Here is a 26,852-nt window from a genome sequence, read left to right on the forward strand (position 1 = left end):
ATTCTTTGGAGATTCTGCTTGGGCTTTCAATGGGCAGTGGACCAGCTCAGCGAGCAGGGTATCCCGCTCCTGGAAATACCAACGTTTTCTACAGGTTCATTCACAAATTCCATGACCAGTGCATTGATTTTTATTTTCTTTCCAGCTAAGAAGTTGCCAGAGGAAGGGGAGACGCGCTCCTGCCCGGCCGAGCCCAGTGCTCAACAGACTCCAGCAGGTACTGTCGCACCTTCGCGGTTGGCCAAGGCCTGTTTCTTTAGCAAGAATAGAGCTTATCCTAGCACCGTATAGTAGAGACGGCTCTTAAGAAAGCTGCTGAATTTCTTCGTCTTTTAGATCTTCATGGGAGTGGGCAGGTCGCCTCCTCTTTCCCAGCCTTGGCCTGTGTGGGCAGTGCATGCTCTGGGGTCTTTTCTTTGATATTAAGCTGGGAAGATCACATTTAAAACCAGGCTGATGTAACACGGTAAACAAACAACCAAACAGGATGTGACAACAGACCGAACCACGGCGAGGACTGGAGTCCAGGTGCATTAACTTGGGCTCTGGCAGTTCTGTGCAAAAATTGAGCTGGCAGTCCTGATTCTCTTAGAGCTGCTATTTGGAATAAAGGGCCTTAGTGAGCAAAAATGCGAAGGTCAGTGGATGGGGTAGCCAGGAATTTGGCTGCTCGTTTTATTTGGTGCTTATATTCCTACACTTTTTTTCCAAGACTCATGTCGAACTCGCTCGTGGCTCACAATAAATCTCACCAAGCAGCGGCGGAGGGTCAATAGGATAGTTTGTTTCATGCTGTTTCTAGTAAATAAACTGGACTACATTTTTCCTGGCTGCTTTCCACTCATTAATTTTCCCCTGGCCTCTAACTCTCCTAACAAATCGGTAAAACAAGTCGATTCTTCAAGAGAAGACTCTGTGCCTCCTCTTGTCCTCCTTGGCACCGGCGCTCGGCCTCGAGCGTGTCCGACCTGAGGGACACCGGCCCGCTCTCTGCCTTTGCTCTACAGAAACTGAGGGACAGTTTCCTTATTAAGGTGTAAAGGCATAGTGAATAATCCATTATGACTATTCCTGTAGCTCATTCAATCTTAGTGCTTAATGTCTCTCCTGTTTATTAATTATTTAGTATTTTCAATAATAAATAATGAAGCTTTGGTAGTAAAATTACGGTTACCTGGGGAAAAAAATGGTGCTTTCCGTTCTAAGCAGACAATAGCAATGGTGGCTCAGTGGGCTACCAATAAGAGCAAAAGTGGAAATTCTGGTCTATTTTGTACAGATGCCAGGCCAACAAACCTGTGTGCCGCGGGGATCCTTGTGTCAAAGCACGAGCGTTTAGAGCTGGTTTGTTCCAGGGTGGGTGAGCGTTCGAGTTGAGCCAGATGCTCCTCTGAAGGGCGCAGCCATGGCAGAGTGAGCATTCAGAAATCCAGCTGCCTAAATCCTGCGTCAGGAAGAGCGCCCAGCATGTGATTTTCATTAATCCTCTGGCCTCCTCTCAGGTCAACCACACGGTACAGGAATCAAAGCTTAACAAATGAATGAATCCCTCCTCAGACACGGGGCTCGTTTGGACTCACTGGTTCGTTAGCATTGAAGCATGTGATTGGTTTAAGTCGGCTCAGGTGCTCTGGGTTTCTAGTGCGAGTTCTGATGAGCCGTGTCTAAATCTGCTGTTTCCTAGAGGGGTGCAGGAGCCAAATCAAGCTCAGGGGGCAGGTTGGTGAAACCATCTCAGTGTGTTAATCTGCAGGAAATACCATTTTCTTGGAGAACCTCGTGGTGTTTATATTGTCTGAAATCCTTCTGGATTTGCCGTATGACTTGTGCAGGCTCAGCGTGGTTCGCTCGATGCTTTCATTGGTTCTTGTCCGTGTTACCCCAGCAATGGAAACAGCGAGGAGCAGCTTCTTTCCAGCTTCAGGACGTGTTGGGGCTCACTGGCACACGCACTCAGTGTAGCTCTCCAGACACCAGTGAGTCTGCTAAGAACAAACAGCAGCTCTTGAGTCGCGCTGTTGAACATAAACTGGTGCACGGAGATGGGCAAAATTTGGATGCAGCGCTGCTTGCAGCATTGTCGAAGCATTTCAGAACACCTTCCAAAAGCCTGGGTGGATTTCAGAGCCTCAGGAATCCTCGGTAGCTCTCTGAAGTGGTGCTTCGATCACTTCCATAGGTCATTAACACTCTCCTGAAATTGCCTGAATCCCTGCAGGAAGTGCTGAACGTGTAGCTGGCTCTGCTGGAAGGCGGCAGGTTGATACCATGGTGATGCTCTGATCCTCTGTGGGCTTGGAAAAGCGGTGCCTGAGCGTGGGGCGGCAGAGCTGGGGGTCTCAGAGCTGCTGCGGTGCTGACGCTGCGTCACTTGTACACTTCTGTTCTAGCAGTCAGAAGTGCCAGCAGCTGGAAGAGAATTCTTGGTGGAACTGTGGTATTGGGTGGTGGTATTATTAAAAAAACCAATTAAATACCATGGCCCATCACTCGCTCGTAGCAGGAACATCAGAGTGAACTCTGCTTCCAGGTGGGCTCATCTCACAACAGCCCTGGCAGGCGCGTTATTCCCAGGGCCGCGGTTCTTTGAGGATTGATTGAACTGGCCACGGGCCATCTTTCCTTTCACCCCATCGGCGTTCAGCAAACATTGGCCCAAGCACAGACATTTGGAGGTGGGGGAGTGGTTTGTATGCAGCGGGAAATGTCGGCTTTTCATCTTTGCTTCGACTCCAGCGCTGCATTCCTGGGAAGAGCGAGGTCTGTGATGTTGATTCCATCCCTGGTGGATAGCAATCAGCCATTCATAGCGCGAGCTCATGAGCTGGCAGGTTCTCGCACGGAGGAGGCCAAGAAGAAGCGAAAGCAGAGCCTGACTCCGCTTTGGGCAGGCGTCCCCTTGCCGGGGGCTGAGCCCGTTGCTGGGAGGATGTGGGAGGCAACAGGGAAGAGCCTGCAGATATTTTCTTTCTAGAGAACAAACATTTTCAAAGGCCTTGATGAGTGTTCTCTGTAAATAAAGCCAACTTTGCAGGGCAGGAGAAGGAGGAATTTTCCTCCCTGCAACAACTGTGTTTCAGTGATCGCTTTGCTTTGGATTAGTGTGTGCAGAAAGGCAACAGGAAAGGTGGACAGCTGGGCTGGCTCGAGGAACAGTTTAGAAAATAGGAACCTATTGAAATTCCTCGAAGTTTTATCTTGCAGTCGTAGCCTCCGGACAGTGAGCAAGCGCCCCCCACAGCGAGGTTTTGAGGGATGCGTGCGGGGTGACCGACTGCCGTGTCTGCTGTGGACTGCAGGCAGTGCAGGGAGGACAAACAGCTGTTCTGCCTGTGATCTGTCTGTTCCTGTCTTAAATGATGGAGGTTTCTCAGCGGTGCGTGACTGCTGAAGCAGATCTTTCCTCTGGTGTCATTCTCCTCCTCCGTCATGCAGTATATGATGCTGAAATGCAGGTTTTATGGCTAAACCACAAGCTGAGGTTCTGCGGTTCCCTTTCCAGCAGAGGAAGGTCCTCCGCCGCAGACAGACCTGGCGTACTACTCCTACGAATACGACCCAGACCCCTACGCGGCAGAAGGCGACGTTTTTGAGGTTGTGGCAGAACTGACAACAGCAAGCACATTGAAAGAAGAGGACAAGATTCGGGAGGTAGTGACCACAGTAGAATGGTGAGCAGGGGATCATAAATCTGATTTGAGAGTCAACGTATCGTGGATTAACTCAGGTCAAATGTATTACATTCCTCAAAACTCTTCCAACAGGCTTACTCTCTAACAAGGATGGGAAAGTGACTTTTCTTCATTCTGTTCTCTCTTCAACAGAAATACGTAATTTAAAGGAAGAGAAGAGGCTCCGAATCAAGTCCTGTATGAGTTTGTTCCTACAGATGACCTGCTGCAGAACAGAAACCGAATGATGACTACTTCCCGACGCACTCAGAACTGTAGGCTTTGCTACCCCGTGGGGGATCTGGAGCGCTAAGGGGGACACTCAGCGTTCTTTTTCTGTCCATTTTCCTGCCTTTTGTGCATCCTCTCGGGAGAACTGCCAGGGATGGGAGGGCAGTGTGCTGTGCCCCCTAGGTGAGCAAACAGGGGCTGGAATTCAAACCTATAGACCATTTCCAAGTGTTCTCTCTGCTATCAGGATACCGCACACGCCATTTCCTAGCTACATTTAGAAGCTAAGTCCAGGCCTTGTGCTTAGCTGAACTGCTGTTTGAGGAAAGATGGCTGAGAAGTTTTCTCTCCAATTATAATAATAAAAGTCAGTGTGTTTTGCCAATTATGACACAGCAAGAGGTTAATCACCTTCCCCAGCTCACAAATCTACAGCACCCACAACACCGTCTCACAAGAGAAAAGCTTCCCTCGTGAGTCCTTGTTCAGGAAGGTTGTTGGGAGGTACAGTTTACAAGAGAAAACTGAAATCCACTGCCAGGGCTGGAAGGTTTCATTGTCCACCGTGTGGCTGAGGCTTGAGCTGGGGGCTTTGCCAACCCCGCCCGTGCCGAGGGTGAGGTGGGGGAGCCTTCTTCACGCTGCGCTGTGTGCTGATAAGGCCACTTGAGCCTTCTCAGCCCCTTTCTTCCTTGGTGACATCAAAATAAAGCTGGAGCCGAGGTGCAGCCCTTTGAAATGCTTCCCTGACCCCACCGCTGGCTCTTGTTCTGCTCCCGCTAGGGTCCCTGTGCAATGGCTGTTCTGGGTGTGGAATCTGTACGTAGGCTCTGCGGGGCTGTGCAAATCCCTGGTGTGGCAGAGGCCGGACTCCCTCAGACCAACCTGCCCCAAGCAACGTGGTAAAAACTAAAACACAAAAGCTTTCTGTTTCCAAAAGCACAGGAGCCAAGAGTTTTTGGTTTCCCTTCCTGCCTGGAGCAGCATTGTTCTCTTTGGAGGAGTTACATGCAATTGCCTGTTGCAAAATAGTGTTAATATTTTATCTTCCCACTTCTATTGTTACCAGGACCCAGAGTAGGGTGGAAACTCCTTTTGAGGGTGTTTATTGGTGAATGGAAACAGGAAAAAGCCCAGCTCCATTCATTTTTGGGGCTTATTTACACAGGAACCTTGACAAGAATATACCCCAGTATAGACATTCCATTCCAGAATCAAGGCAGTTTTGTTCCAGAAAAATGTCCGCATGGGGACAAAACAGGAGGTATCCCAGGAGCTGGGCATGTGTAGTTTCCAGTGCTTTTTGTCTGGGCCCAGATATTTGCAGAATGTAGTTGACATGGTGAGGGTCTGGGTCTTGAGTTCCCAGAAGTTTCCGAGCTGCTCTGCTGGCGCGTTTCCAGCCCTTCCTGCGGCTGCTCCGAGCTCTCCCGGCCGGATCTGGACGTGGCCGTGCTGCCCGTACGTACCCACCGCTGCTCGGGAGAGGGTTTGCCACGTCCCTCCGGCGTGCGCGGGCTGACCGTGTCCTCACGGCCTCCACGCGCGCAGGGGAAGCGCTGGCAGCCGCGTTCCTGTCTGGCAGGTACATAGATGCCTTTGAACTAAATTCCATCTCCTGCAAGCGACCGGCCTGGCAGACACTGGCTATTGTGTACACACAGGACTGAGTCAATATTTATCCCCTGGGTAAATAACAGACCTGGTGTGAGCTGCAACAAGCGGTGGGTTTTATTCTTTTCTAAATATCCAAGCTGCACAATACAAACCCTGCTGGTTGCTGGTTCCAGCTTCAGCTATTTAATGCTTTGAGTCAGGGAGAATGAGACCTTTAGTCACCCTGGTCATGTCAGTGTGACCGGCTTTCCACAGAAGATGGAGCCTGTGTTCTGGCTTCTTCAGCCTCCTGTCCTCTGTCCCTTTCTGCTCTAGTTTCCTTGTCTCATCCGTTGCATACTTCTGGATAGATATTTGGATTTTATATTGCGTGGTCCTCTCGCAGCTCCTTGGGCAGTCAGACAGCATCACCGCCAGGGACCAGGCGATGAAAGTAGGGGGTTTCAGCCAAGTGTTAAACCTGACTTAATTCACTTTCCTCAAGCTCTGGTACATGTAACGCACTAATTCACGGCGCAGGCATCTCCCCATTGCTGCCAGCTCAGTAATTCCTCCCGCTGGTGCCAGCCCATCAGTCACGGCCTTGTTCTGGGTGGGTCTCTGTGAGACAGAGGAGTTTTGCTCCTGTTTTACCACTAGAAGAAAAGCCAGAGAGACCTGGAACCTCAGCAAGTAAAGGCAGAGCAGCCTCAGTGTCCTTGAGCAGAGACAGGACCGTGTGTGTGTGATGGGTTCTAGAGCAGAGACAGGACCATGTGTGTGTGATGGGTTCTAGAGCAGAGACAGGACCATGTGTGTGAGATGGGTTCTAGAGCAGAGACAGGACCGTCTGTGTGTGTGTTGGGTTCTAGAGCCGACATCACCTTGGGCGCTTCTTCACAGCTTGGGCACTGTCAGAGAGGTCACTGGTCCGGCTGCTCTTGGCAGCCTCCGCCTCCCCCGGTCTTGCCACACCAAACTAACTCCTTTCCGTAGTTGTTTTTTTTAAAAAGTCATTTTATTTAAGGAATTTTTCTGATGGTCCCTCATTGCAAAGGAGAAAAGTGCCAGTGGGGTTGTAAGACACAGAGATTCCTCCTTACCATCGATTTATGTTACTGAATAGCTGCGGCAGTGTAGTTATCAGTGATTTTTGCTTGCAATCCTTTCAAGGAAATTACTATTTATATATAATTTGTAACTGTACATTATGCAGAGTAATCATTGCCATGGTATTTATTTTAAAGCAACAGTTCCCTTGTTCTTTGTTGTCCAAGTGTTTTGGTCTTGCCTCTTTCCCTCTTTCTTAATCAGCCTCGTTAGAAAACAAATACCAGAAGAACGTTCATTTTGCTCGAAGAACATGATTGAAACAACAGCACTTGCTTTGCTGACATCAACTATCGACATTTAATGCGCAATAACCTGGTTTTCATTATTGTGAGTATAGATCATCTATTTAGAAAACCTCAGCTCAGCTGGGATGTGGTTTTTTTAGTATAATACTTGCTGTTTCTGCCCTGGCGCGTCCAGGTGTGCAGGGCCGCACCCAAGGACACGGCCTCGCGTTCCACCCGCGTTTCGCTCCGCGCGTGCATGGACGCGCCAGGTTCTGTCACCGTCTTTGTTTGGTTCACGCAAATCTTAGCAAGTCTGAGTCCGGAAAAGGGTTTGGTTTAGATTATGATAAATATTTTATTAAAAACTGGTTTTAAGACAATCTTGTCTGCCTCTTCTTGTTCATATCGTAGGCTGCAAGTTCGCTATGGTGAGGACAGTAGTGTCTGTACCAGTAAGACTAAGGAATCCCGGAGCTCTGAGGAGGTTTGTTGCTCAGTGTCTGCCTTGCTGGATGTGCCCTACTTGTGTCCAGGAGGTGGGCCGGCTGCGTGTTGTCCAGTTTGCAGCATGCCCCAGTAAACGAAGCATGGAGTTCTAGAGCAAGGGGTTTCTCAATTCCTTCTTTAATGTTTCCCTTCAAGAGACATAATTTTTTAAAATAAAACCTCCATTAATACAATCTTTGCATCAAAGAAATTGTGGCTGCCGAGAGCCACTTGCAAATAGAGGGATTGGTGAGTAGGATTTTTATGTTTGTTACCAAAACCCGACTGACATTACTATGGCCTTGCTTACTCATCAAAGCCAGGAATGGATTTGTTAGAAAAGCTGGTGCTCTCCATTCTCTTGACAGAATATTTGGGTTCAGGACAGCACCTTTCACATAGGTACCTCCTGGTACTTTTGAGATGTTTAGAAATCTGGTTTTGCAAGTGCCTGTTCTTTTTCAGTTTTAGGTGAAGGCAAAGGACAGCGAGCAAGTCGGTAGCACAGAAAGGAAATTAGAACACGCGTAGCAATTGATCTGCAAAGCGCGTTAGGAAAACCAGAGCTAGGTAAGAGTGTCCCTGGCAATACGTGACGGGCGAGAAGCTGCAGATGTATCTGTGTTCAGAACTCCACGTCTTGTCTGGACCCCGCACCTCGCGAGGAACCATGTGGCCGAGGTTTATTCCATTTTAGCTGTGCAGGCAGGAGAAAGGATTTGTTTCCTGGGAAATATCACTCACTGCTCTGGATGAAGCTCGAGGGATGCCGGTGTTGTCTTCGTCTCATCCCCACGGTACGTTGTGAGTGCCCGGGGAGCTGGGCTGCAGCCTCACACCAGGGAATCTTTGGAGCTCTTTGGAGGGAGTGTTTCCTTGGAGGTTTTGAGGGACGCGGCGTTTTGTTTGCTGTGCCTGAAGAGCCTCCTCCTCACCTTCTCGCGGAAATCTTCAGACACGTAGTAGTAGACAAAGGGATCGGCGCAGCTGTTGAAGGTGCTGACGGCCAGGCTCACCATGTAGCCGACGTACAGGTTGCCGTACAGCTTGGAGTTATAGCTGGAGTAGTGAACGAGGAGGAGGACGTTGCTGGGCGTGTAGAAGGCCACCAGCATGAACAGCACGAGAGCCGTGAGCTTGATAGAGTAGGAGTATTTCCTGCCGCTGCCCAGGAGGGCTCGCAGCACGGAGCAGTAGCTGAACAGCATCACCAGCAGCGGAGCGAGGAAAGCGCAGGCGATCAGGCAGGTGAAGTAGTAGAAGTAAAACCCCTCGTCCTCGTGCCGGGGGAGCACGTCGTGGCAGAGGGTGACGTCCGCGCCGTACAGGGGGTACGACTGCTGCTGCAGCGTCAGGGGCAGCGTGAGGACGGCGGCGCAGAGCCAGATGGCAGCGCAGGCGCCGGCGGCGAACGCAGGGGTGCGGAAAGAGCGCGAGAAGAACGGGTGCACCACCGCCAGGTACCGGTCGACGCTGATGCACGTGAGCAGCAGCACCGAGCAGTACATGTTGCCGTAGAAGAACGCGGTGCTGAGCCGGCACAGGCCCTCCCCGAAGGGCCAGTTGTTCCCCAGGAAATAGTAGAAAATCTTGAAGGGCAGCACCAGGGTGAGCAGCAGGTCCGCGGCAGCCAGGTTCAGCAGGAAGATGGTGGAGGTGAGCTTCTCGGAGCGGGTGGCCAGCACCCAGAGCGCCAGCGCGTTGGAGGGCAGCCCCAGCAGGAACACCAGCGTGTAGAGGCAGGGGATGAGCCGCACGGTGACCGCGCTGCCCAGCTGCGAGCGCGTGGCCTCGGGGAGCAGCAGGTACGTGACGTTGTTGATGGTGGCCTTTTCTCCAGGGATGGCTCGGGGACACGGCGTGATCTCCGGTGTCGTGACCTGCTCGTTGGTGCTGTTCTGGGAGTAATCTGACAGAAAACAATCTCTTACATGCTGCTACCCTTGTACTCTGCAGAACAGGCTACACATGTAACACCCCATACACTACGGCTTGCATTTTAGGTTGGGATCCCTAGAAATGGGCGTATTCTGTAAAATGCTGTTGTGTGATGAGTAGAAAAAGCTGGTGAACAGAATGAGGTGTGCAGGAGTAACCAACAGCAGCCTTACTGGAAACTCACCCCATTTCTCTGGCGTGTGGTTCCCCACATCCCACAGCTGATTGTGAATGTTGGGCGATGATCAGGGGGCCTGGGGAACCAGAACCCAATTCCTCTGCCCAGCGTTCACAGGACCCCTGAGATCTGGGGCTGCTCCAGGTAAAGTCAAGGCTGTGGGAGTCTGACCTTTAGCTACGGATGTTGTGTTCAAGTGCTCTCTGCGTTACTCCTCATCTAAAATTTCTTTCTGTTCCCAGCTTTTTCCACCCTGGTTTCGTTCTCTTCCATATCACCTTCTGTCACCTCCTGCTCCAACTACAGCACGTGCAAATCTCAATTAGAGTGTGCTCCCATGGGATGGCTTTAAAAATTGAGTTTTCAGGGATGTTAAAAAGGTACTAAGTACCCAGTGCTTTCTGAACCAGCAATTTTTCACCCCAAGATGCGCACTCACCGTCGTAGTCTGGAGAGGCCGTGCAAAGTCCCCAGAAGGCGCAGCAGAGCAGGAGCCCACGCGGCAGCCGCCCCGGCCCGAGGGTCCCCATGGCCATGGCGGTGTGGGACGCGCGATGGACGGGCAGCAGCGCTCACCCTGCTCACGCGTTTCCTTCTCCAGCCCTTAACTCGCGGAAGCACCAGGCGAAGGATGCGGAGTCCGGGGGGCTGTCACAACACCCGCTGCCCAAGGGACGGGGAGGGACGGACGTGTCCGGATCCCGCGTACATTGGGGCTGTAAGTCACGTCAGAGCTAGCCAGTGGCTCAAGTGACTCATTTGGGCCTCCTTCCTGCTCCAGATATTCCTGGAAATAACAAGCGTGGTCAGATTTGATGCTGTTTGAATTTGGTTTGGAGTGTAAACTGAACTCCTGACCTCCCGTGTCAAGACTCCTTCCACCCAAGAGAGACCGAGCAGCTCTGTGGGAGATTCGAGGACTTTCCCCCTGCCCTGATTCAAATGCTGTCTGGTAACGCAAACTGAGAGGGCATCACCCCCTCACAGAAACACAAACGAAGCGCAGGGGGGGCTGCACATCCAGACAAACCTCCCAGGGACTGCCCAGGGCTCGTGTTGCGGCAGTTAAAGGTTTTTAGTGGCCGTCTTGCAGTCCCCAGATCAGGCTGAGCCTTCAGAGTTCTCTTGTTTCTTTATTTCTGCCTCTGCTCCCTGGCTGAACAGGGGACAAAGCTCCTGCGCCTTCTTCCTCGATGTCATTGCAGAGGTTGGCCAAAAGTCTTGTGGTTCGGAGCTATTTGCATTCCAAAGAACCAGCCCCATCCTGAAGTGCCATCATGTACAAAGTGACGGGTCTCCCGGCTTGGCAGAAACACGGCGCTTCCGCTGACAAACCCCCGGGGCCTGACAAGGGTGCACAGGAAGCCTCTGCTTTTGGGCAGATAACGGTGAGTTTCTGTCACTCTTAGCCTAGAGGAGCTGTGTTTTTCCAGAGATGTGCAGCCTCCACCCAACAAAGCCCCGCGAGGGCTGAGCGCTCCGCGTTCGCTCAGAGCTGCTGCCCCGGACCTGCTGGTTGTGCGGGGAAAACGACTCACGTAGTGAGTTGTGACAGGACACGGGGTGATGGTTTAAACTGAAGGAGGGAGATTCAAGTTGGACATGAGGGAGAAATTGTTGCTCTGAGGGTGGTGAGAGCCTGGCCCAGGTTCCCAGAGAGGTGGCGGATGAACCATCCCTGAGACATCCCAGGCCAGGCTGGACGGGCTCTGAGCAACCTGAGCTGGTGAAGATGTCCCTGTCATGGCAGGGGGGACTGGGGGAGCTGGGAAGGTCCTTCAACCCAAACTGTTCCATGATTCTGTACCATTGCAGGAGGCACTGGCAGATGTTACCTATAGCATCATTTGCTGCTTGGTCCCCACTACTCAAACTCCTTGGGAGTGTAAATCCCTTCCGTGCTCTGCTGGGAAAGTCCCAAATCCTCTCCCGTCGCCGCGGTGTGAGCAGTCCCGGCGGGGCAGGAGGCCGGAGCTGGCGAGGTTGCTGCTTTTTGGGGCTCTGCTCTGCAGTCCCTGCCCGGCTCTGTGCGGCAGCGAGGACAGAAGCTGGAGCCGGGCAGCAGGAGCTGTGAATTTGGTTTGGCAACCCAAGGAGCAGCTCATTTCTTTCTCCCCGCTTTATGAATGGCCTCTTCTGTGAAGGCTGCGAATCTGAGCCTGGCTGCTGTTTGATGAGATTCTTCTATTCCAAGGAGAAAATGATCCTATTTCCTTTGCTTTCACCATATTCCCCCATCCCCGTGCCGGGCGTGTTGAGGTGGAGTTCCGCTGGCAGGGACGGGGAAGATGCAACCTTAGATGTTTTGCTTTTGTGATTCTCTCAGGATTTATGAACCATTACAGAATGACTCACGCGGCCACGTATTTTCCATGCCTCAACCAGGATCCTTTCCATGCTCTGCATGCAAGAAATGAGACACAATCAGGTTCAGATAGTGTGCAAATCACAGCCCTGCTTCCTATGGCCAGGTCTCTGGAGGGGAGCAGAGCGGGGTTACTCATTGCCGTGTCCTTCATTTTTCAGATGCTGTGTGATCTTTAGTGACTGTTTTAGATGCAGAACAGCTTGCTTGAAGGTCCTGTTGCCAGAGGTTTGTCACGGCCTGTTAACTTCTCTTTAAGTCGTGTGATCCCTGCCCTGTGGGGTAACGGTTTGGTTTGAGAAGTCATTCATTGTGCAATAGCTCATCTCCTGGGACAAGGCGCTTTGATTCCGTGGCTCTGAACCCAAACGCTGTCACGCTGGAGAACAGGCCGGGGTTGGAAAGCTGGGAGGGAGGGCACAAACACCACCTGGTCTGTCCCATGCGTCTTTTAAGGTGTGGAAGAGCAAAACTTAGTGGGCAAATAATGGGCTTTGCTGTTTCTGGTCCGTGCCTTTGGTTTCAGTGAGGCCGAGTTAATTCTAGTCCCCGGCTAAAGCAGGAAGAAAAGCACAAATGCTCACACACATGTTGTCTTTGTGCATCGCTGTGATACGGAAAAAACGGTTTAACAAAAAAGCCCTGAAGTGCTAAATATTGAATTCAAGCACTTCCTTTAGGAATTTCAATTTAATTTAGAAAACCATTGGTTCTTATTCCATCCTGCAAACCTGGAAGATCTTTTTAAAGCTACTTTTCTTTGCCATTGCCTTGAACTTTGAGCGCTGTTCTCATCAGAACCCAGTCCCAAGCTCTCGGGGTCTCGCTCCGGCTGCTCTCGGGTGCTGTTGGTTCCGATCGTTCCTCCCCAGCACAGGACAAGTCCAGATCTCCACAGAGAGCCTGGGGTAAGGCGGCCCATGTCCTCCAGGACACCACCAGCGCTTAAATCAAACCATCCCAAGCAACCGATGCATCGGAGGATTGTTCTTAGGAGAACAACAGTTCTGTTTCCCTGCGAGCGAGCAACGCGCTGCCCAGAAAGCGGAGTCGCCTTTTGTTATGGCAACGGAAGTGTTGAGGGTGATGTAAAGGAAACTCCTATCAGATCTGGGTCACATCACCGCAGGCTTCATCTGCAGAATCTACACGTCCATTTGTTGCGCAGAGCTCGCGGGGAACAGCTCCACATGTTATTACCCAGGAATTTGGGAGGTTGAGCGAAAGGCGGGCGGAGGGTTCTTTTCATGGTTGCAGTTGTATTGTCTTAACCTGGAGCAGATGTGCTTATAGATTTCGGGACTGTAATCAGTCACTTTCCTTGAACGCCTGGTTTTTAGCGTGCGAGTAATGGGGGGCCAGGCCTGGACCTTGTTGTTGCACCACACCTCTCATGGCAAAAGGTGCTGCTGCAAATAAACCCATCTGCTAGAAGATGTGCTGCGCTGGCACCGCTGGGCTTTCAAAGCGAACCACGGCTTCTGCACAGAGCAGTTCTGCCCCCCCACGGGTGCGCAGGTCCTGGCAGCACACGTGGAATCCCGCCGGCAGCAGCTTGGTGTCCTCCCTGCAGGTGAACGTCCCCGTGCGCGTAGGTCGAAGCTTTGCCTGCTCCATCGCCCTGCGGCTGCTCCAAGGGAAGCCCCTCCGGCTGCACCTCTGCACTGTTCTACCGAATCAGCTTCAGGTGCAAGGCAACTCCCTGGGACCGTCACAAAGTTTAAACTGATCTACAGCAAACTTCAAACAGCGAGAGCCGCTAGACTTTTAAAATCAATATTTTATTTGACTCGAATGTGCAAATAAATATTAAAAAAACTACATTCAAAGAGCTGGCAAAGCAATTACAAGCCCAAAAGCAAAGATCCTTCAAAAAAAATGGAAGAACAAACTCTTGAATGCAGGTGGCGCGGGTGGATGCCCAGCGTGGAGCTGAACCCCGGAGCCCAGCAAAGCTGCTCCCAACCAGCGCTGCATCCCCCTCCTGTGTGCCCGCCCTCCTCTGGAGACAACGGCGCTGTGCAGGGCCCAAGCCTCACTCCATCCCTTCGCATTATAAATTAAGGTTTACAAAATAAGGATGCTTAAAAATACCTGAAGTACACTTAAAAATGGGGAGATGGACGACGATGGCGCGCGGGCGCGTCGCCCTCGTGCGCCGCGGCACACTTGGAATCAAACGCGTTTTAAGCCACGAGTTGCAACCTATTTTCTAGTAAACATTTTTCTGTATCATAAAACCATAAAATTTGGCACGGTTGTCATCTCCACCCAAGGCAGCGGAGAGGTGGGTTCGTGGAGCTGTCTGGAAGCAAAGAGGGGAATATTCTGTGCTCCGGGGCCCTGGCGAGACGACGCGCTCGGCGTCCTCACCCCTCCCTGCAGGGCAGGGGAAGAACCTTCAGATCCTTTCAGTAACCAACACTTGAACAGACCCAGACAACGAGAACATGAGTTGTGGATGAACAGCCCTCGCTGGCAGCGGTTGTGCAAGGGCAGGAACCAAGGCCTCCCGCCTCCCTTCCTACCCATTAGTTTGCAAAAAAAAAAAAGACAAAGAGTCAGTACAGTTTTCTATTAAACGTACCCCCGAGGCCAAGTTTTCTACTGTCAAGTGAGACAATTGCAAAACCAAACGCTGTACAGTGGAAACAACCCAGGACAGATCCTACAGGCTGCTGCTGCTTTGTCTGGCAGAAATTACAACCTAAAAATCAAAACCACAAAACATCACGGGGTTGAGGGGGTTATTGCCCCAAAAGCCTGGAAAGAGTTGGGAGCGGAGCGGAGCGGAGGCCGGACCTGCCTCGAGACGCGACGTGTGCGACACACGGAGTGTGGCCCCTGACAGCCCAGCGAAGCTGCGGCGGGGCTGCAGGACAGACATGACTCCATTCTCTTGATTTCTTAATAGACTGAAGTCAGACAATTAACAGCGTAGTGTTCTGCACGGTTCAGGGTAGTTTTTTTGCTAGGTTTCGTTTCATAAAAAGCTTCAAGAGTAGCTGTTCAGCGGAAAAGCGTCGAGCACGCTGTGGCTGCATCCAGCTCTGCCCCTTACAGATTTCCATGTGTCGCTGCGAACACAGCAGCTGTGCTGACCCAGCAGAAACGGCCAGCAATCCGGGACAAACCTCCAGCCCGGCGCAAACCGCGCGGCAAGAGCTCCATCTGCTGCTGTTCTCTGCGCGGCACAACCCAGCAGAACCACGGAGTCCAGAGTGCGCAAGGAACACGAAGTGCCTGAGTCTGCGGAGGCTGCCATCAACATGCAAAATAAAGGAGATTTAAAGTAAAACAGGCCAGACCTCACGACGGACGTTCCTCCCCGGGCACGCGCTCCATGCAGCTCCAGATCCAGCAGGGTCCACAGCAGGCGGTGAGCTCACGGAGCACGGAGGCGGGAGCTGATGGGCCTCGGCGCCTCGCGCTGCAAATCGCTGCGGCTCAAAGTTCCTTCCCCTTGGCTCGTGCTCCAAAATACTGAAATTGCTGAGAGTCGGAGCGTTTCGTATGCCACTCACCCTCCTCTCAGTTTTGGCATCTCTCCCCAGAGCACCAGTAACAGATACTGCACCTGTTGCCTCATTAGTACACGTAGATAACGAAGCGGCTGTGCCGAGGTGCTCTCAGCCCCCCGGCACTTGGAGGTTACACTGAAGAGTTCTGCAGGCTCCAAGACGCCACAAATTCAGGAAGATAGGGAACGTTAAACCCTTCGGAGTGGAAGCAGCTGCCAACATCTGCTCCAACACCAGCCCAGCTCCACCTCCGGCCAAGCCACGAGCGGCAGTTTGCCCAGTTTGCCTCACTCAGCCTTCCAGTACGCACTGGAAGGAACACCAGGAAACTACCAAAAAGTGCGCGGCGATGCCGGGAGCCCTCGTCCCACAAAGCTGTTAAAAGTCTCTCCGTGACGGCTGGAGGATTACACTGCAAGGAGACAAGTCTACGCCATATGGAAAATACATCATAATCCAAAGTAAAATGCTGTTTGGATAAATATCATGAATACATACATTGCATTCCCACCGCTATTCTCAGAGTAAATGTGTTTCACCAGCAACGCTCCTACTCGGCGTGGTCGCAGGAACAAGTCTGTGCTCAGGGTGACGCTGGCCGGCGACTGTACTGAACCCTGTACCTGTTCACCGGGACCCCGTGGACGTTCACCGTCTCACACGTTGTTTTGCACGGCACCATCTCCTCGTCTTCGTCTCCCATCAGCCAGTCTTGAACAACATCAACCGCCTCCATGGTCACGTTCTCCTCCAGCCACCGGCTGTGCCACTCTTCAAACTGCTGGTGATGCTTCAGCAGCACCATGGGCTGGACCTGAGAACGGGACAGTGAGGATCACCGAGAGGTGTCTGGGAAAGCCAAACCCGTCGCCTCTCTGTAGGTCTGAGACGCGGCCGCTCTCCAACACAACACAACCGAAAGAAGACCAGACCACATACCCGCATTTAAAGATCTCTATTCCCTAAACTTTGCCACTCCCCCTTAAAATTTGCACAGTAAAGGCTGCTGGACTAAACCAAAGCACAGAGCGTTTACCAGCCCTCCGTCCAACACAAAGCAGCAACTTCTGGGTGTAGTTTGCAAGAATTCAGCCCCAAGACCCAACTTTTGGCCCCCAGCCTCAACCCCTGGGGCTGCCCGAGCTGCAGAGAGCGACAGCCGTCCCGCGCACCTGCTTGGCGCGGCACAGCGCTCCCCGCCGGTACATGTAATCCTCCGAGTTCATGATGAACATCATCTTGTGGGTGTTGAGCTTGAACCGACAGTCCACGTTGCAGGCGCTTTCCACCCCGATCAGCCGCTTCCAGGAGCTCTTCACCTCGCTGCGCAGAGCCCTCACCTGCTTGCACTGCCACTTGCGGAACTTCTTGAGGTTTCTAGAAGAAAAGGAGGGTTAGGGAGCGGATACCACGCTTGGTTATCCGTATCTTCGGCTAGCAGAGCTGCCAGCACAACTATAACATTTGTATTTCCAATCTCAGCGGTCATACATTTTTCCTTCAGCACTCTAAACGTGGTGCGCTGGGCTCCAGCAGCCCCTCCGGACCTCGAAGGTGCGTGTGTTTCCCGAGAGATGCTTGTGTCATCACCTAAAATCCCCTAAAGCCACGGCCACGCGTGCAGAGGAGGCCGCAGCAGCTGCTGCGGGGGCGGCTCGGGAGGGAGAACCCGCTCACCTTTGCAGAAAGACGGGTTTCAATAGGAAGCCGTCGTTCTGGTTGTTGGGAGCTCCTTCCACCCCAACGTACTGCTCCATGTAGTTCGCCAGGTGCTACACAAGACACACAAATTTCAAGTCGGATTTCGTTCTCATCACTGCAAAGAACTGGTTCATTTCCAAGCTGTTTTTTAAGCAGCTGCCGATACCACACTCAACTCCGAGCTGGTTTACGTTTGAAGTCTTTTGTTAACACTCCCATTGCTGTCAGCGCCCACAGCCCCACGTGGAATCTCCCCCCTCCCAGGCAAACCGCTCCTCCTGGCCAAGTCTCACATTTTGGAACAGGGAAGCGGGAGAGCGTTCTCAAGCACCTGCTTTGTCTGTGGTACAGCAGACTCCAGTCACTGTGATCTCACCTGGACCTCCACAGGATCCTCTGTCTGCGTTTCTTCCGTATCCAGCAGCTCAATGGTCATGATCACCTGTCCTTTCCGCTGAAGGAACATCACCTGTCGTAAAGGTACAGGCACAAGATATTGGCCACGTGGGTTCCCAATAAAATGCTGGATATCCATGAATCATTTGGACAACCAGTCCAAGCTAGAAGAGGAGTAAGCAGCGGGGCTTTTCAGTGAGCCAATACAGCACCCCGCTTTCCTGCCTGTGCTCCCGCTTTGGTGCCCTCTCTCCACGTCGCTTCCAAACCCATTTTTCCCAAGCCAGTTCTCACCTTGAAACAGTTCTCATCGGCCATGCAGCGCTCAGCCTTCCACTGGTAGCTGGTCTCCTTGGCGGCGCGCACGCAGCGGGAGGACAGGTTCCCCCCGGCGGCTCCGCGCTTCCTCTCGCTCAGGTACAGCTCCACCACCTTCAGGCAGATGTCGTCGCTCACCAGGTGGTGAAGCTGCCACGAAAACGGGGATTCAGTCAGCAGCTCACAGAAGGAGCGCAAAGCTCAGCACAGCACCACGCCTCGCATGAAGTAACAAAGTTTTCCCCCCGGAGACTTCGCCTGTTTCATTACTTTGCAATAAAAGAAGCAGAGAAGAGTGAGGGGCTGTAACAAAACTACAGCTAGATCTGAATTAAAAGGGCTGGCCCTCTTTGTCTTAGGTGTATTTTGGGAACTGAAGAATTTTGGAAAGCCTAGAACTTAACAAATGTTGGAAAAGGCCAGGAAGAGTAAATCCCTTAAGATGGTCCCCGTATTGAAGCTGAATTATCTCACCGAACTTCTGTTAGCGTGTTTCCCCTACACATATATATCACTTTTCTATGGATTTGTTTAAGTTTAGTGCGTCCTTGCACTACAGGGGTGTCAGAAACCCGCCTGGCTATTGAAGGGAGAAGTGCGGCCCATAAACACTCAGCTACCTGGCGGACAATATTCTGCACCAGCTTGTCCATAGTGAAGCCGATGTAGGCGTGGATGGTGAACATCTCCCTCAGCGTGTCCTCGTACTGCGTGGGGTCGATGTTCCCGTCCAGCAGGCTCCGCACCATGTCCAGGAAGGCGGGGTAGTATTCCTCCAGCTCCACCTCACCTGCGGAGGGGAAAAGTGGAGGTAAGAGGCAAAGAGAAGCCAAAAGATACGAGGGACATCACCGGGACATTCAGTACCACTAACGTGTTCACGGACAGATCATGGTAAGGAGCGCTGAGACTGGAACAGTTTGATCTCATGTGCTTCTGTGACCACTTTGTGTGGTCAGCTTTGAGATCTAAGCAACAGATTAACGCGAGACCCTTCAGAACAGCTGCCAACAGCGGGTGTGCACGAAGGCTCCATGAACTATGCACGAGAGCCCTCAGAAGATAAATGACAAACACGCTATCCTGTTCAATTTGCTGTGTCCACAAACCACGACGACAGCAGAGGTCTGCGCCTCTGTGCTCCTCGCAGACTTGCCTGCTGGGCTCAGTGACTCAGATCTACAAATCGAACGCTAACAACCAGAGCATGAAGAACCAACTATGTCCCAGGTTATTCTTACTTGGTTGCTTCAGCCTTAGTTCCATGGCTGGATCATTGGTTTTCTCTTTTCTTCCCTCACAAAGGAGTTTCTCTCTCTCTTTTTCAGTCCGATATTCTAGAAGCTGCTTCTGAGCCTGACGATAAATCTTTAGCAGCCTCGAGCACAGAGTCTGGTGAAGGCGGAGGAAGAAATACCAATTGTTATTGACAAAGAAGAGGCTGTAAACGTCATCCAGGGCGTTGTGGGGCTCAGCCGCCGTCACATCGCAGAAGGCGGCTTTGGCCTCCACGGGACTGCTCGGAGGCCCAGGCACGTGCTTCTTCCGCAGCTCGGGCGTCTCCAGGCTCTGCCCCTGATGGTTTTCTCTGTCCTCGTCTGTCGATTCTTCAGAAATATTGTGCTCAGGGGGCTGAGAGAAAAAAAGCTCCGGGATGAAGTGATGCACTATCTGCCGGATGGTGGCTTGATCCTCCTTCTGGATCGTAGGCTGCCGTTTGACATAATAGCTGACGAGAGACGCCGCGTCTTCCAAAATCTGCTTGTCTTCGTAGATAAAGATAAGATGAGGCTCGTTGGTGGACGAACTTCTCCCCTCCGAATGCTGCTCCTGATGCTGTAATCAAGAGACAAACAGATAAAGATCCTTCCACTCCATGCTCAAGAGCCATTCCTGCCAGAAGAAATAAGCCAGGATTAACGCTGTGCTCGGGCCTTTTCGCCCGAGAACTCCCCAGAGCGCTCCACACCAACAAGGCCCCGGGTGCCACGCAACCGTCTGGATAACACCAAACAAAGGGCAAACAGGACGGATGAGTTACCAGCGCACGCACCTCATCGTAGACGCTCTCGATCTCGTTCAGCAGGCTCTTGGAGCGCAAGGCTTTGGTGTCGTTCTGTTTGAAGTTGACAGCCTGGTGGTCGAGGGACTTCAGGTAGGCTTTCTCGTACTGCTCCCGCCAGATCTTGTTGAAGCCCTGCTGGGCCTCTCGCCATTCCTCCTCCTTCGCTTTCAACCTGCGGAAGCGTAGAATCCACTTCAGTTCAAAGAGACAAGCGCAGAAATACACGCAAAAGCCTCTTTAGTGTAGCCAACTGTCCTGCACCAAACTCTCCCAGTGTTCCTGGCAGTAATCAATCAATCAATACAGCACCACCACCAAAGATGAGTTATCCTTTGAAACAGCGTCTACAGACAACAGTGTTTAAACATGCTCGGGGGCAGAAATCCACAACGGCTTCCAGCACTCGCGCCTTCTCCCAGAGCTCCTCCACGGAATCGCAAAGAGCTCCTTTGGTTTGGTTTGGTTTGGTTTGGTTTGGTTTGGTTTGGTTTGGTTTGGTTTTTATGGCAACTGAAGCACCACAACCACCCACCAGAAAGGCAGAGAAACACGATGGACTTCAAACTCCAAAACGGCTCAGTTCCAAATCTAACCAAAAATCGTGGGTTTGCTTCAAGCACAGGCCCGAGAACTTTAAACACAGAAAGAAGCATTTTCAATAAGCTCCTGAAATCTTTCTAGGTATTTCTAAACATCTGCTAAAACATCTGTTGCTTTACAATTAACAAAAACCTACTCTATTTCCTACTTCTGCATTAAAATCTACAGAAGTGAAAACAAAGCCGCTTAATTTTGGCGAAAATCAGGCTTTACCATCCCAGATCAGCTTCTTAAAGACCCCAGTGAACCCAGGAGAAGGGGAATTACCTCTTCAGAACAACAGGAACCGCAGTAACAGGGTTTTTCTTTAGACTTTCGATGATCTCTGGTGCCTTGTCCCCGTAGATGCGGTAGATGGCCCGGCGCTGGATCACCTCCGACGTTCCTCCCAAGCAGTCGTCCAGGCGGAACTTCTCCTGATCCTCCTGAGTCAGGCGGGACAGCTTTTTCTGCACGCTCTCCAGGACGCGGATGGTGGCCAAATTGGTCTCCAGGACAACATCGAGCTGCGGAGAGTCCACAAGAGACACTGGGTAAGCACAGATGCGAAGGAAAACGAAGAGCGGCGGCGTTCAGGGCTGTGCTGTGCGTTCCGGCCCCACTGGGTGGAGCTAAGAAGCATCAGCAAAGGTTTCCTACAGGAAGATATACCCGTTCTCCCAAAGGTAACGTGCTTTTTAGAACTGGACTCACGCCTAGAAAGGTTAGACTCCAAGCAAGTACAAAACAAAACTCTAGCTCAAACCAGCGAAGAGAAGCAGAATGAATTGAGTCAAAATCCTCCCAGCGAGAGGTTTTCCTCCCCGGGGAGGCGGAGGTACCTCGAACCGCTCGTCTTCACAGCGGTGCAGCTGCTCCTCGTACGGCGTCTTCTTGGAGCTGACGAAAGTGGAATCTTCAGACCAGGATGGAAATGAAACCCAGGTGTCGTTTAACACCTGCAACAGCGCAGAGACGCGACACTGAGCAGAGCCGCACGGGCCCAGCGCCGTTCTCTTCGTTTCAGCCTATTTCATGTTCTAGTCTGTCTATAGGAACACGTTTCTGTATGCACACAGACTCGAAAGACATTAAAGCCAAAGATATCATTTGAGATGGGTTTAGATAAAACTAATGAAATGCCTGGGAATACTCATTTCAATAAATGGGACGAATAACTGCTCTGAGAAGCTGGCTCAGCAGCAGAAAAGCAGAGAATGCACAAAAGGTGGATCCCGCGGTACCTCCTTGCAGATGGCTGTTCTCCCGCTGCACTTGGGCTGCTGGTAAGTTTTCGGCAGGGCCCGGTAGCTCGAGCCGATGCGTTTGCAGGAAGCGTAATCGATTTCCCGGCTCATTCCGTCCCCAGAGCGGTCGCTCAGCGGAGAAGCGAATGAAAGCTCCTTCACACCAAGAAAAGACTTGAACTGCGCAAAGAGTTCTGGGAATTTCCTTCAAAAACACAAGGAAGCGGATTTTGTTATTTCTCCCTGATTTTCTCCCCTTTCACTGGAAGAAAAGAGCGCGAGCGGCTCGCAGCAGAGCCAGACCCAGTCATCCTTCCCACAGCTCTGAACTGCACATTCACCCTGGGTTATATTCAGAGAGATTGGCACGGGGAGCGTGAACAGAGATCACCCCCCAGAACCCACGAGATTCTCCGTCCCCAATGATTTAGTGTAATGTTGGGTATTCTGCTGCTTGTGAGGCTGTCGACTGGACGCAGAGAGGAAAATATCCTCCCCAAAACGCTCTGTAAAAGCTGCGTAGATATGTTAAAACATTCCGATTTTATTACTCCTCTTTTTGGATAAGCCTTCAATGTCCTGCACACTACCTAGGAGATAGTTCTGAAGTTAAATCTAAAGTAACAAAGTTCACAAAGTCTACTGAAAAGTGACAGACTAAGCCATCAGAAGTCCAACAAAGCAGAGAAGACAGTCAGGAACTCACCCTAAAAACGGTGTGACCAGCTGGAGCAGCTCGGAGCCGGAGACCAGCTCCTGGTTGAAGAGAGCGATGCAACGGAGGAAGTTCTCATACACCTCCTGGCTCTTCAGCACCCTCCGCACCTACAGCACGGGTGGGAGAGAAATGGTCACGCCGCCTGAACACATTTGTTCAGTGTTCATGTTCCAAGTGGCCTGAACCGTGGGCACAGCGACAAACCCCTGTCTACACTGCGACATATTAGTAAAAATTGCACAAAAACGCCCAGTTTCAAAGAATAATCTGGTAACTGCAGATGGTACCATGAGGAAACATCACTGAAAGGTAGACAAAAACGGGTTTGTAAGAGACAAGCGTTCAGGAAAAGGTTAATTATTGGTTTCTATTCGTCTTCCAAACCCATCTATTTTCTCTCTCTATCACTTGACAAATCAGGGAATTGCCAAGTGCTGGCACACAGATTGCACAGAGAAGCAAGCAATTAAGAACCATATAAATGGTTGAAAATCAGGCCCCGGAACGTTAGCAGAGGCCCAGCACCGACCTTGTCGAAGAAGGAGAACTCCTGCAGCGTGCCGTACTTGCCCACCGTGGCTACCGACAGGTCTTTGGTACCTCGCAGTTTCATTTTCTTCTGTTAAGAGAACAAGCAGTTAAAACGTTGTGACTCAAACCGATCAGATTCCCCTTGGCTGACACGGAACAACTCCGCAAAGGCTGAAACGCGCTGTTCCCCAGGCCGTGCTGTGTCGAGGCCTCCACGATGCTCAGGAGAACAAATACAAGGATCACTAGAGAAAGAATTCCAAATGAAGATTTACCTGCAGAAGCAACAAACCGGCCCCTTCCAGAAGGTGGTATTTTTGTATTCAATGTTACCACCCACATGTAAGCGTTCTTTAAAAATTCCCTTTTTCTACAGTAATTATTATTTTTAAGATAACACCTACAGACCTCAAAGATGCTCCTCATGACAACTTTCCCCCAGCAATTACTGAACACAATGCGTGTACCTTGGCGGGGCCGGACACGGGCCGCAGCAGCAGCGGTCTGGATCGCTTCTTGCTGTGTTCCAGATTCTTCTCATGCTCGGTTTTCTGGACACTGTTCACCTCACACGGCCCATTTCCTGTGAACTGAGGTAAATGAAGAACGTTTTCAGTGTTCTCTTCTCGACTGGTGCAAACAAAGAACCCAATGCATCAGAACAGGAGAGAGAACGTGTAGCTAAGTCACCTGTTCTGTGACATTCCAAACAATGAAAAGGAGCAAAGTTCACGTACTGGCTGTTTTTCCATAATATTTTGCATCCCTAAAGCTTCTTTACGCATTCTGCATACAGAGAATGTTCAATATTCTGCCTTGTTTTACACACACATACCAAGGACCTTTTGGCCTCCGGGAGGAACTGCCCGAACTCCGAAAGCAGATCCTCCTGTCCCCTGAACAGATTCGCCACTTCCGTGAACACTTCTTCCTCCGACATGCCTCGGAAAGGCCGGCCCTTCGTGTTCAGCTGTTCCTTCTGAAAAACAGAGACGCACAGATGTTAAACAGAGTCAAAACCATACCTCGTTCCACAAGAAAACTCATCAACTTGGCCAAAAAATATATGCTATGCAACTTGAACTAACGACCGGATAGCCCGGGGTTCTTCCAGTGAATCCTCTCGCACAAAGTATCGCTAAATCAACTGAAAGTTGGTGAAGACAGAGCCACAGACAACCCCTTCACACCTCAGAGCTCTTCAGTTCTCACGCTTTGGTCATTTTGTGTGAGTATCTGAGGCAATTGCTGGACAAAGGGCTGGGAGCTGTGTGAGCCTGTTCAACAGGGAGACGCTTCAATCGACAACAACCGCTCAAACAGCTACAGCACAAGACCCAAATCTCCTCAACGGCAGACTTCTTACCTGGTAAGTATGAAGAATTTCTAAGAAGGATCTGTAAATTTCCGGATGGTCGAGGAAACGCGTTTTGATCTTATTCACGTAACTGATGGCGTTATTGAACTCCACGGAGTCGGACTCCAGAGGAATTTGGGACTTGTCGTCTTTGTATGGGAGCTGCGGCCTGAGCTCCTCGGCGCAGTCGCTGTGGTTGTGCGAGTTCTCCTGGGAGTAATGCAGCACGAGGCCGCTGCCGGGGACGGCGCCGGGCGGCTCCGCGGGCGCCTGCGGGCACAAACAGAGCTGCGCGTTCAACACCCACCCGCAGCGGGGTTTTCACGCTGCTGAGCTACAAACAGATCACCACACGAAGGGGAAAAAGTATTTAATTAGCCAATACATTTCCCTGCCTGGTTTATTAGCACCATCAGTTTAAAAAATCCCCTAAGTTGTATCTGGCTTATGAAGCATCTGCCTCATTTCTGCCTTTATCCACCATCCATTACCCAAACACCACGCACCGCGATTCCCGTTGCTGCTGGTTTATTCCAGAGGAACCAGCAGTTTTAAGAACCGTATTACAACGTAAGGCTCTGAAAGACGCTGAATTTCTAAGCAACAGAGAGATCTAAGGGAACCGAGATCTGAAAGATATTTACTGCTACTAATTAGAGTTAAACCACAAGTTTATCAGTAGAATTCAGCCTCCACAACCACACGACAACAACAAAAGAGAAGCTGAGGCCGGTATGTACCCACCTGTATTATAACAGCGTGTTTCACTGCGGGATGTTTGCAATCGCATGGCAATACCTGACATGGATGTTTTGCCTGTGACCTAAACGCAGTTCCCAGTTCCTCCGTGGAGGGCTGGCAATGTGGTTCTGCCAGGATTTCTCCTGGAAGTTTGTCACTACACACACCCCGTATTACGAAATTACAGAGATATGTCAAGCCAATTACAACTTCCGATGTGACTGAAGTGACACTTCACGCAAGAATATCATTCTTGTGTAAGCTGAACTAACATCTGGTTTGAGAATTAATAGTTAAATTTATATTACACTCATAATACACTTCAAAAACCGTGTAAAAACTTTAGCAACATGCAATACAAGTAAATCTACAGAGCCTAACGTGTGCAAGAGATGTGAAGAGTGACACAGGTAACAGAACTGATTTACAGAACGTGAGCTCTATAACCTACCTGACTATTCAAAGGTGACTGGATACTTAACTTCCCGTTCTTTGGAATTTCAATCCTGTAGCCCAGAGGAAGGAAAGCATTGAATCCCACGATGAGGTCGGGATGCTCGTGGAAAAGCTGCGAGACACGTCGGATCACCCCAGGTGTGTCGATGCTGAAATGGAGAAGTGTTTGTTACTTGCGTCCAAATCAGAAACACGAGTTACGCCTGGAAAATGACAGAGGTACGTGAAGCATCTGGCTTCTTAGCAATGCCATTTTTTAACAAGCAAGTTTAGGAACCTTGGACCTAAATATTAGCCCAAGGAGATGGAGCGAACGCTGCAGCCCCGTGCTGGGAGCGTCACCCACAGCCAGGGGATGCGAGTGTGCGTGTCACCCGAAATGGGCACGCTGGCATCGCCCCAGAGCTGCCAGGCTGAGCGGCAACTAAAAATACACCTGTCTTTTCCTGTGGATTTCGCGTGTGGACAACGACGGGCTGGCCAGAGCCCCTGCAACGTGCTGGAGGAGGTGGGACGACGGGGTGAACCTGGGACCCCCCCAAAGCCGCCCTGGTTCTCACCTCTGGCTCTTGAACTCCTTCATGATCTCCAGGAAGCCGTTGTAGGTGGCGGGGTCGCTGCCGAAGCGAATCTTCACCTGGTCCAGGTAGGAAAGCGCATCCTCCACCTGCGGGGCCAGAGCGCGGGTGAGGCCCCGGGGACCCCGGTGTGCGGACAGCGGGTCCCCCGGGCACGGAGGGACAGACCGGGCGGAGCCCCACGGCAGCGGGAAGGGGCAGCAGCCCGGGGAGGGGCGCACGGTACCGGGCGGGTCGTGGGGAGGGCGGGGCCGGCACCGGGGAGAGCAGAAAAGACCCCGGGAGGATGCCCGCGGTACCGGGGAGGGGGGCACACGGCACAGGAACCGGGGAACAGGCCTGGGGGGGCTGACGGTACCGCGGGAGGAGGGCGCAGGCCCCAGGGGACCCCGCGGTACCGGGGGGGAGAGGAGGGCGGGGGCACCGCGGGGAGACGGCCCGGGGACACCCGCGGGGGACCGGGCGGGACAGCTCCCGGCGGCGCCGTCCCGGGGGGTGGCCCTTGGCGGGGTGGGAGGGGGGACAGGGTAGGAATCCCGGCGGCCCCGCTCGCCGCACTCACATGCACCGGCAGCTTCTCCTGCGCCGCGGCCCGGCCGCCTCCTCCGCCCCACCGTGGGGTGCTGCCCCCGCGGCCGCCGCCGCCCCCCGCCGCCATGTTGGGAGTCGGGCAGCAGCGCGCGCGCCGCGCCGCGCCCCCCCCCCCCCCCCCGCCTCCCCCGCCGTCAGCGCGTGCGGAGCGTTGCGTCAGCGCGCACGAGCCCGCCCGGCCCGGAACCTTCGCGGCCGCCGGGAGCGCGCGCGGCTTCCGGCCGTTCAACCGTCATGGCGGGAGCGGC

At 52.1% G+C, this 26,852-nt stretch overlaps 3 protein-coding genes across 6 annotated transcripts in view; 1 reads left to right on the forward strand and 2 right to left on the reverse strand.

Moving 5' to 3' along the window:
* Positions 1 to 7,218, forward strand: part of CPAMD8 (C3 and PZP like alpha-2-macroglobulin domain containing 8) — a 41,056-nt gene extending 33,838 nt beyond the window's left edge. For 2 of the 4 annotated variants that reach the window (XM_065858357.2, XM_065858356.2), the window contains exons 41-43: positions 146 to 217; positions 3,503 to 3,671; positions 3,825 to 7,218. In XM_065858357.2, the coding sequence (XP_065714429.1) occupies positions 146 to 217; positions 3,503 to 3,671; position 3,825 (242 nt within the window). In that variant the 3' untranslated portion in view covers positions 3,826 to 7,218. The remainder of the gene's footprint in view (positions 1 to 145; positions 218 to 3,502; positions 3,672 to 3,824) is intronic. The other 2 variants (XM_065858359.2, XM_065858358.2) reach the window with 2 other exon arrangements.
* Positions 6,885 to 10,872, reverse strand: F2RL3 (F2R like thrombin or trypsin receptor 3). The gene is made up of 2 exons (XM_065858360.2): positions 9,880 to 10,872; positions 6,885 to 9,233 (listed from the first exon to the last, which is right to left on the reverse strand). Exons 1-2 carry the CDS (start codon positions 9,974 to 9,976, stop codon positions 8,158 to 8,160), a joined length of 1,173 nt encoding a protein of 390 aa, XP_065714432.1. The 5' UTR covers positions 9,977 to 10,872; the 3' UTR covers positions 6,885 to 8,157.
* Positions 10,873 to 13,567: 2,695 nt separating this feature from the next.
* On the reverse strand, positions 13,568 to 26,840 carry SIN3B (SIN3 transcription regulator family member B). Its single transcript, XM_065858274.1, is given in 20 exon segments — positions 13,568 to 16,140; positions 16,499 to 16,703; positions 17,004 to 17,098; positions 17,404 to 17,496; positions 17,718 to 17,891; positions 18,362 to 18,531; positions 18,983 to 19,577; positions 19,795 to 19,978; positions 20,674 to 20,912; positions 21,228 to 21,344; positions 21,630 to 21,837; positions 22,339 to 22,457; positions 22,880 to 22,969; positions 23,349 to 23,471; positions 23,717 to 23,860; positions 24,248 to 24,508; positions 25,431 to 25,584; positions 25,996 to 26,102; positions 26,576 to 26,777; positions 26,779 to 26,840. Coding segments are annotated over 20 exon segments (3,573 nt in total). The 3' UTR covers positions 13,568 to 15,909.
* Between the last annotated feature and the right edge of the window lie 12 nt (positions 26,841 to 26,852).

The sequence above is a fragment of the Patagioenas fasciata genome, chromosome 27 (genome assembly GCF_037038585.1).
Source record: "Patagioenas fasciata isolate bPatFas1 chromosome 27, bPatFas1.hap1, whole genome shotgun sequence".
In the NCBI taxonomy this organism is placed as follows: Eukaryota; Metazoa; Chordata; class Aves; order Columbiformes; family Columbidae; genus Patagioenas; species Patagioenas fasciata.

Coding starts and splice junctions, on each gene's coding strand:
- F2RL3 (XM_065858360.2), bottom strand. CDS start 9,976: ATGGCCATGGGGACCCTCGGGCCGGGGCGGCTGCCGCGTGGGCTCCTG. Junction 9,234..9,879: donor GGCCTCTCCAGACTACGACG/GTGAGTGCGCAT, acceptor GTTTTCTGTCAG/ATTACTCCCAGAACAGCACC.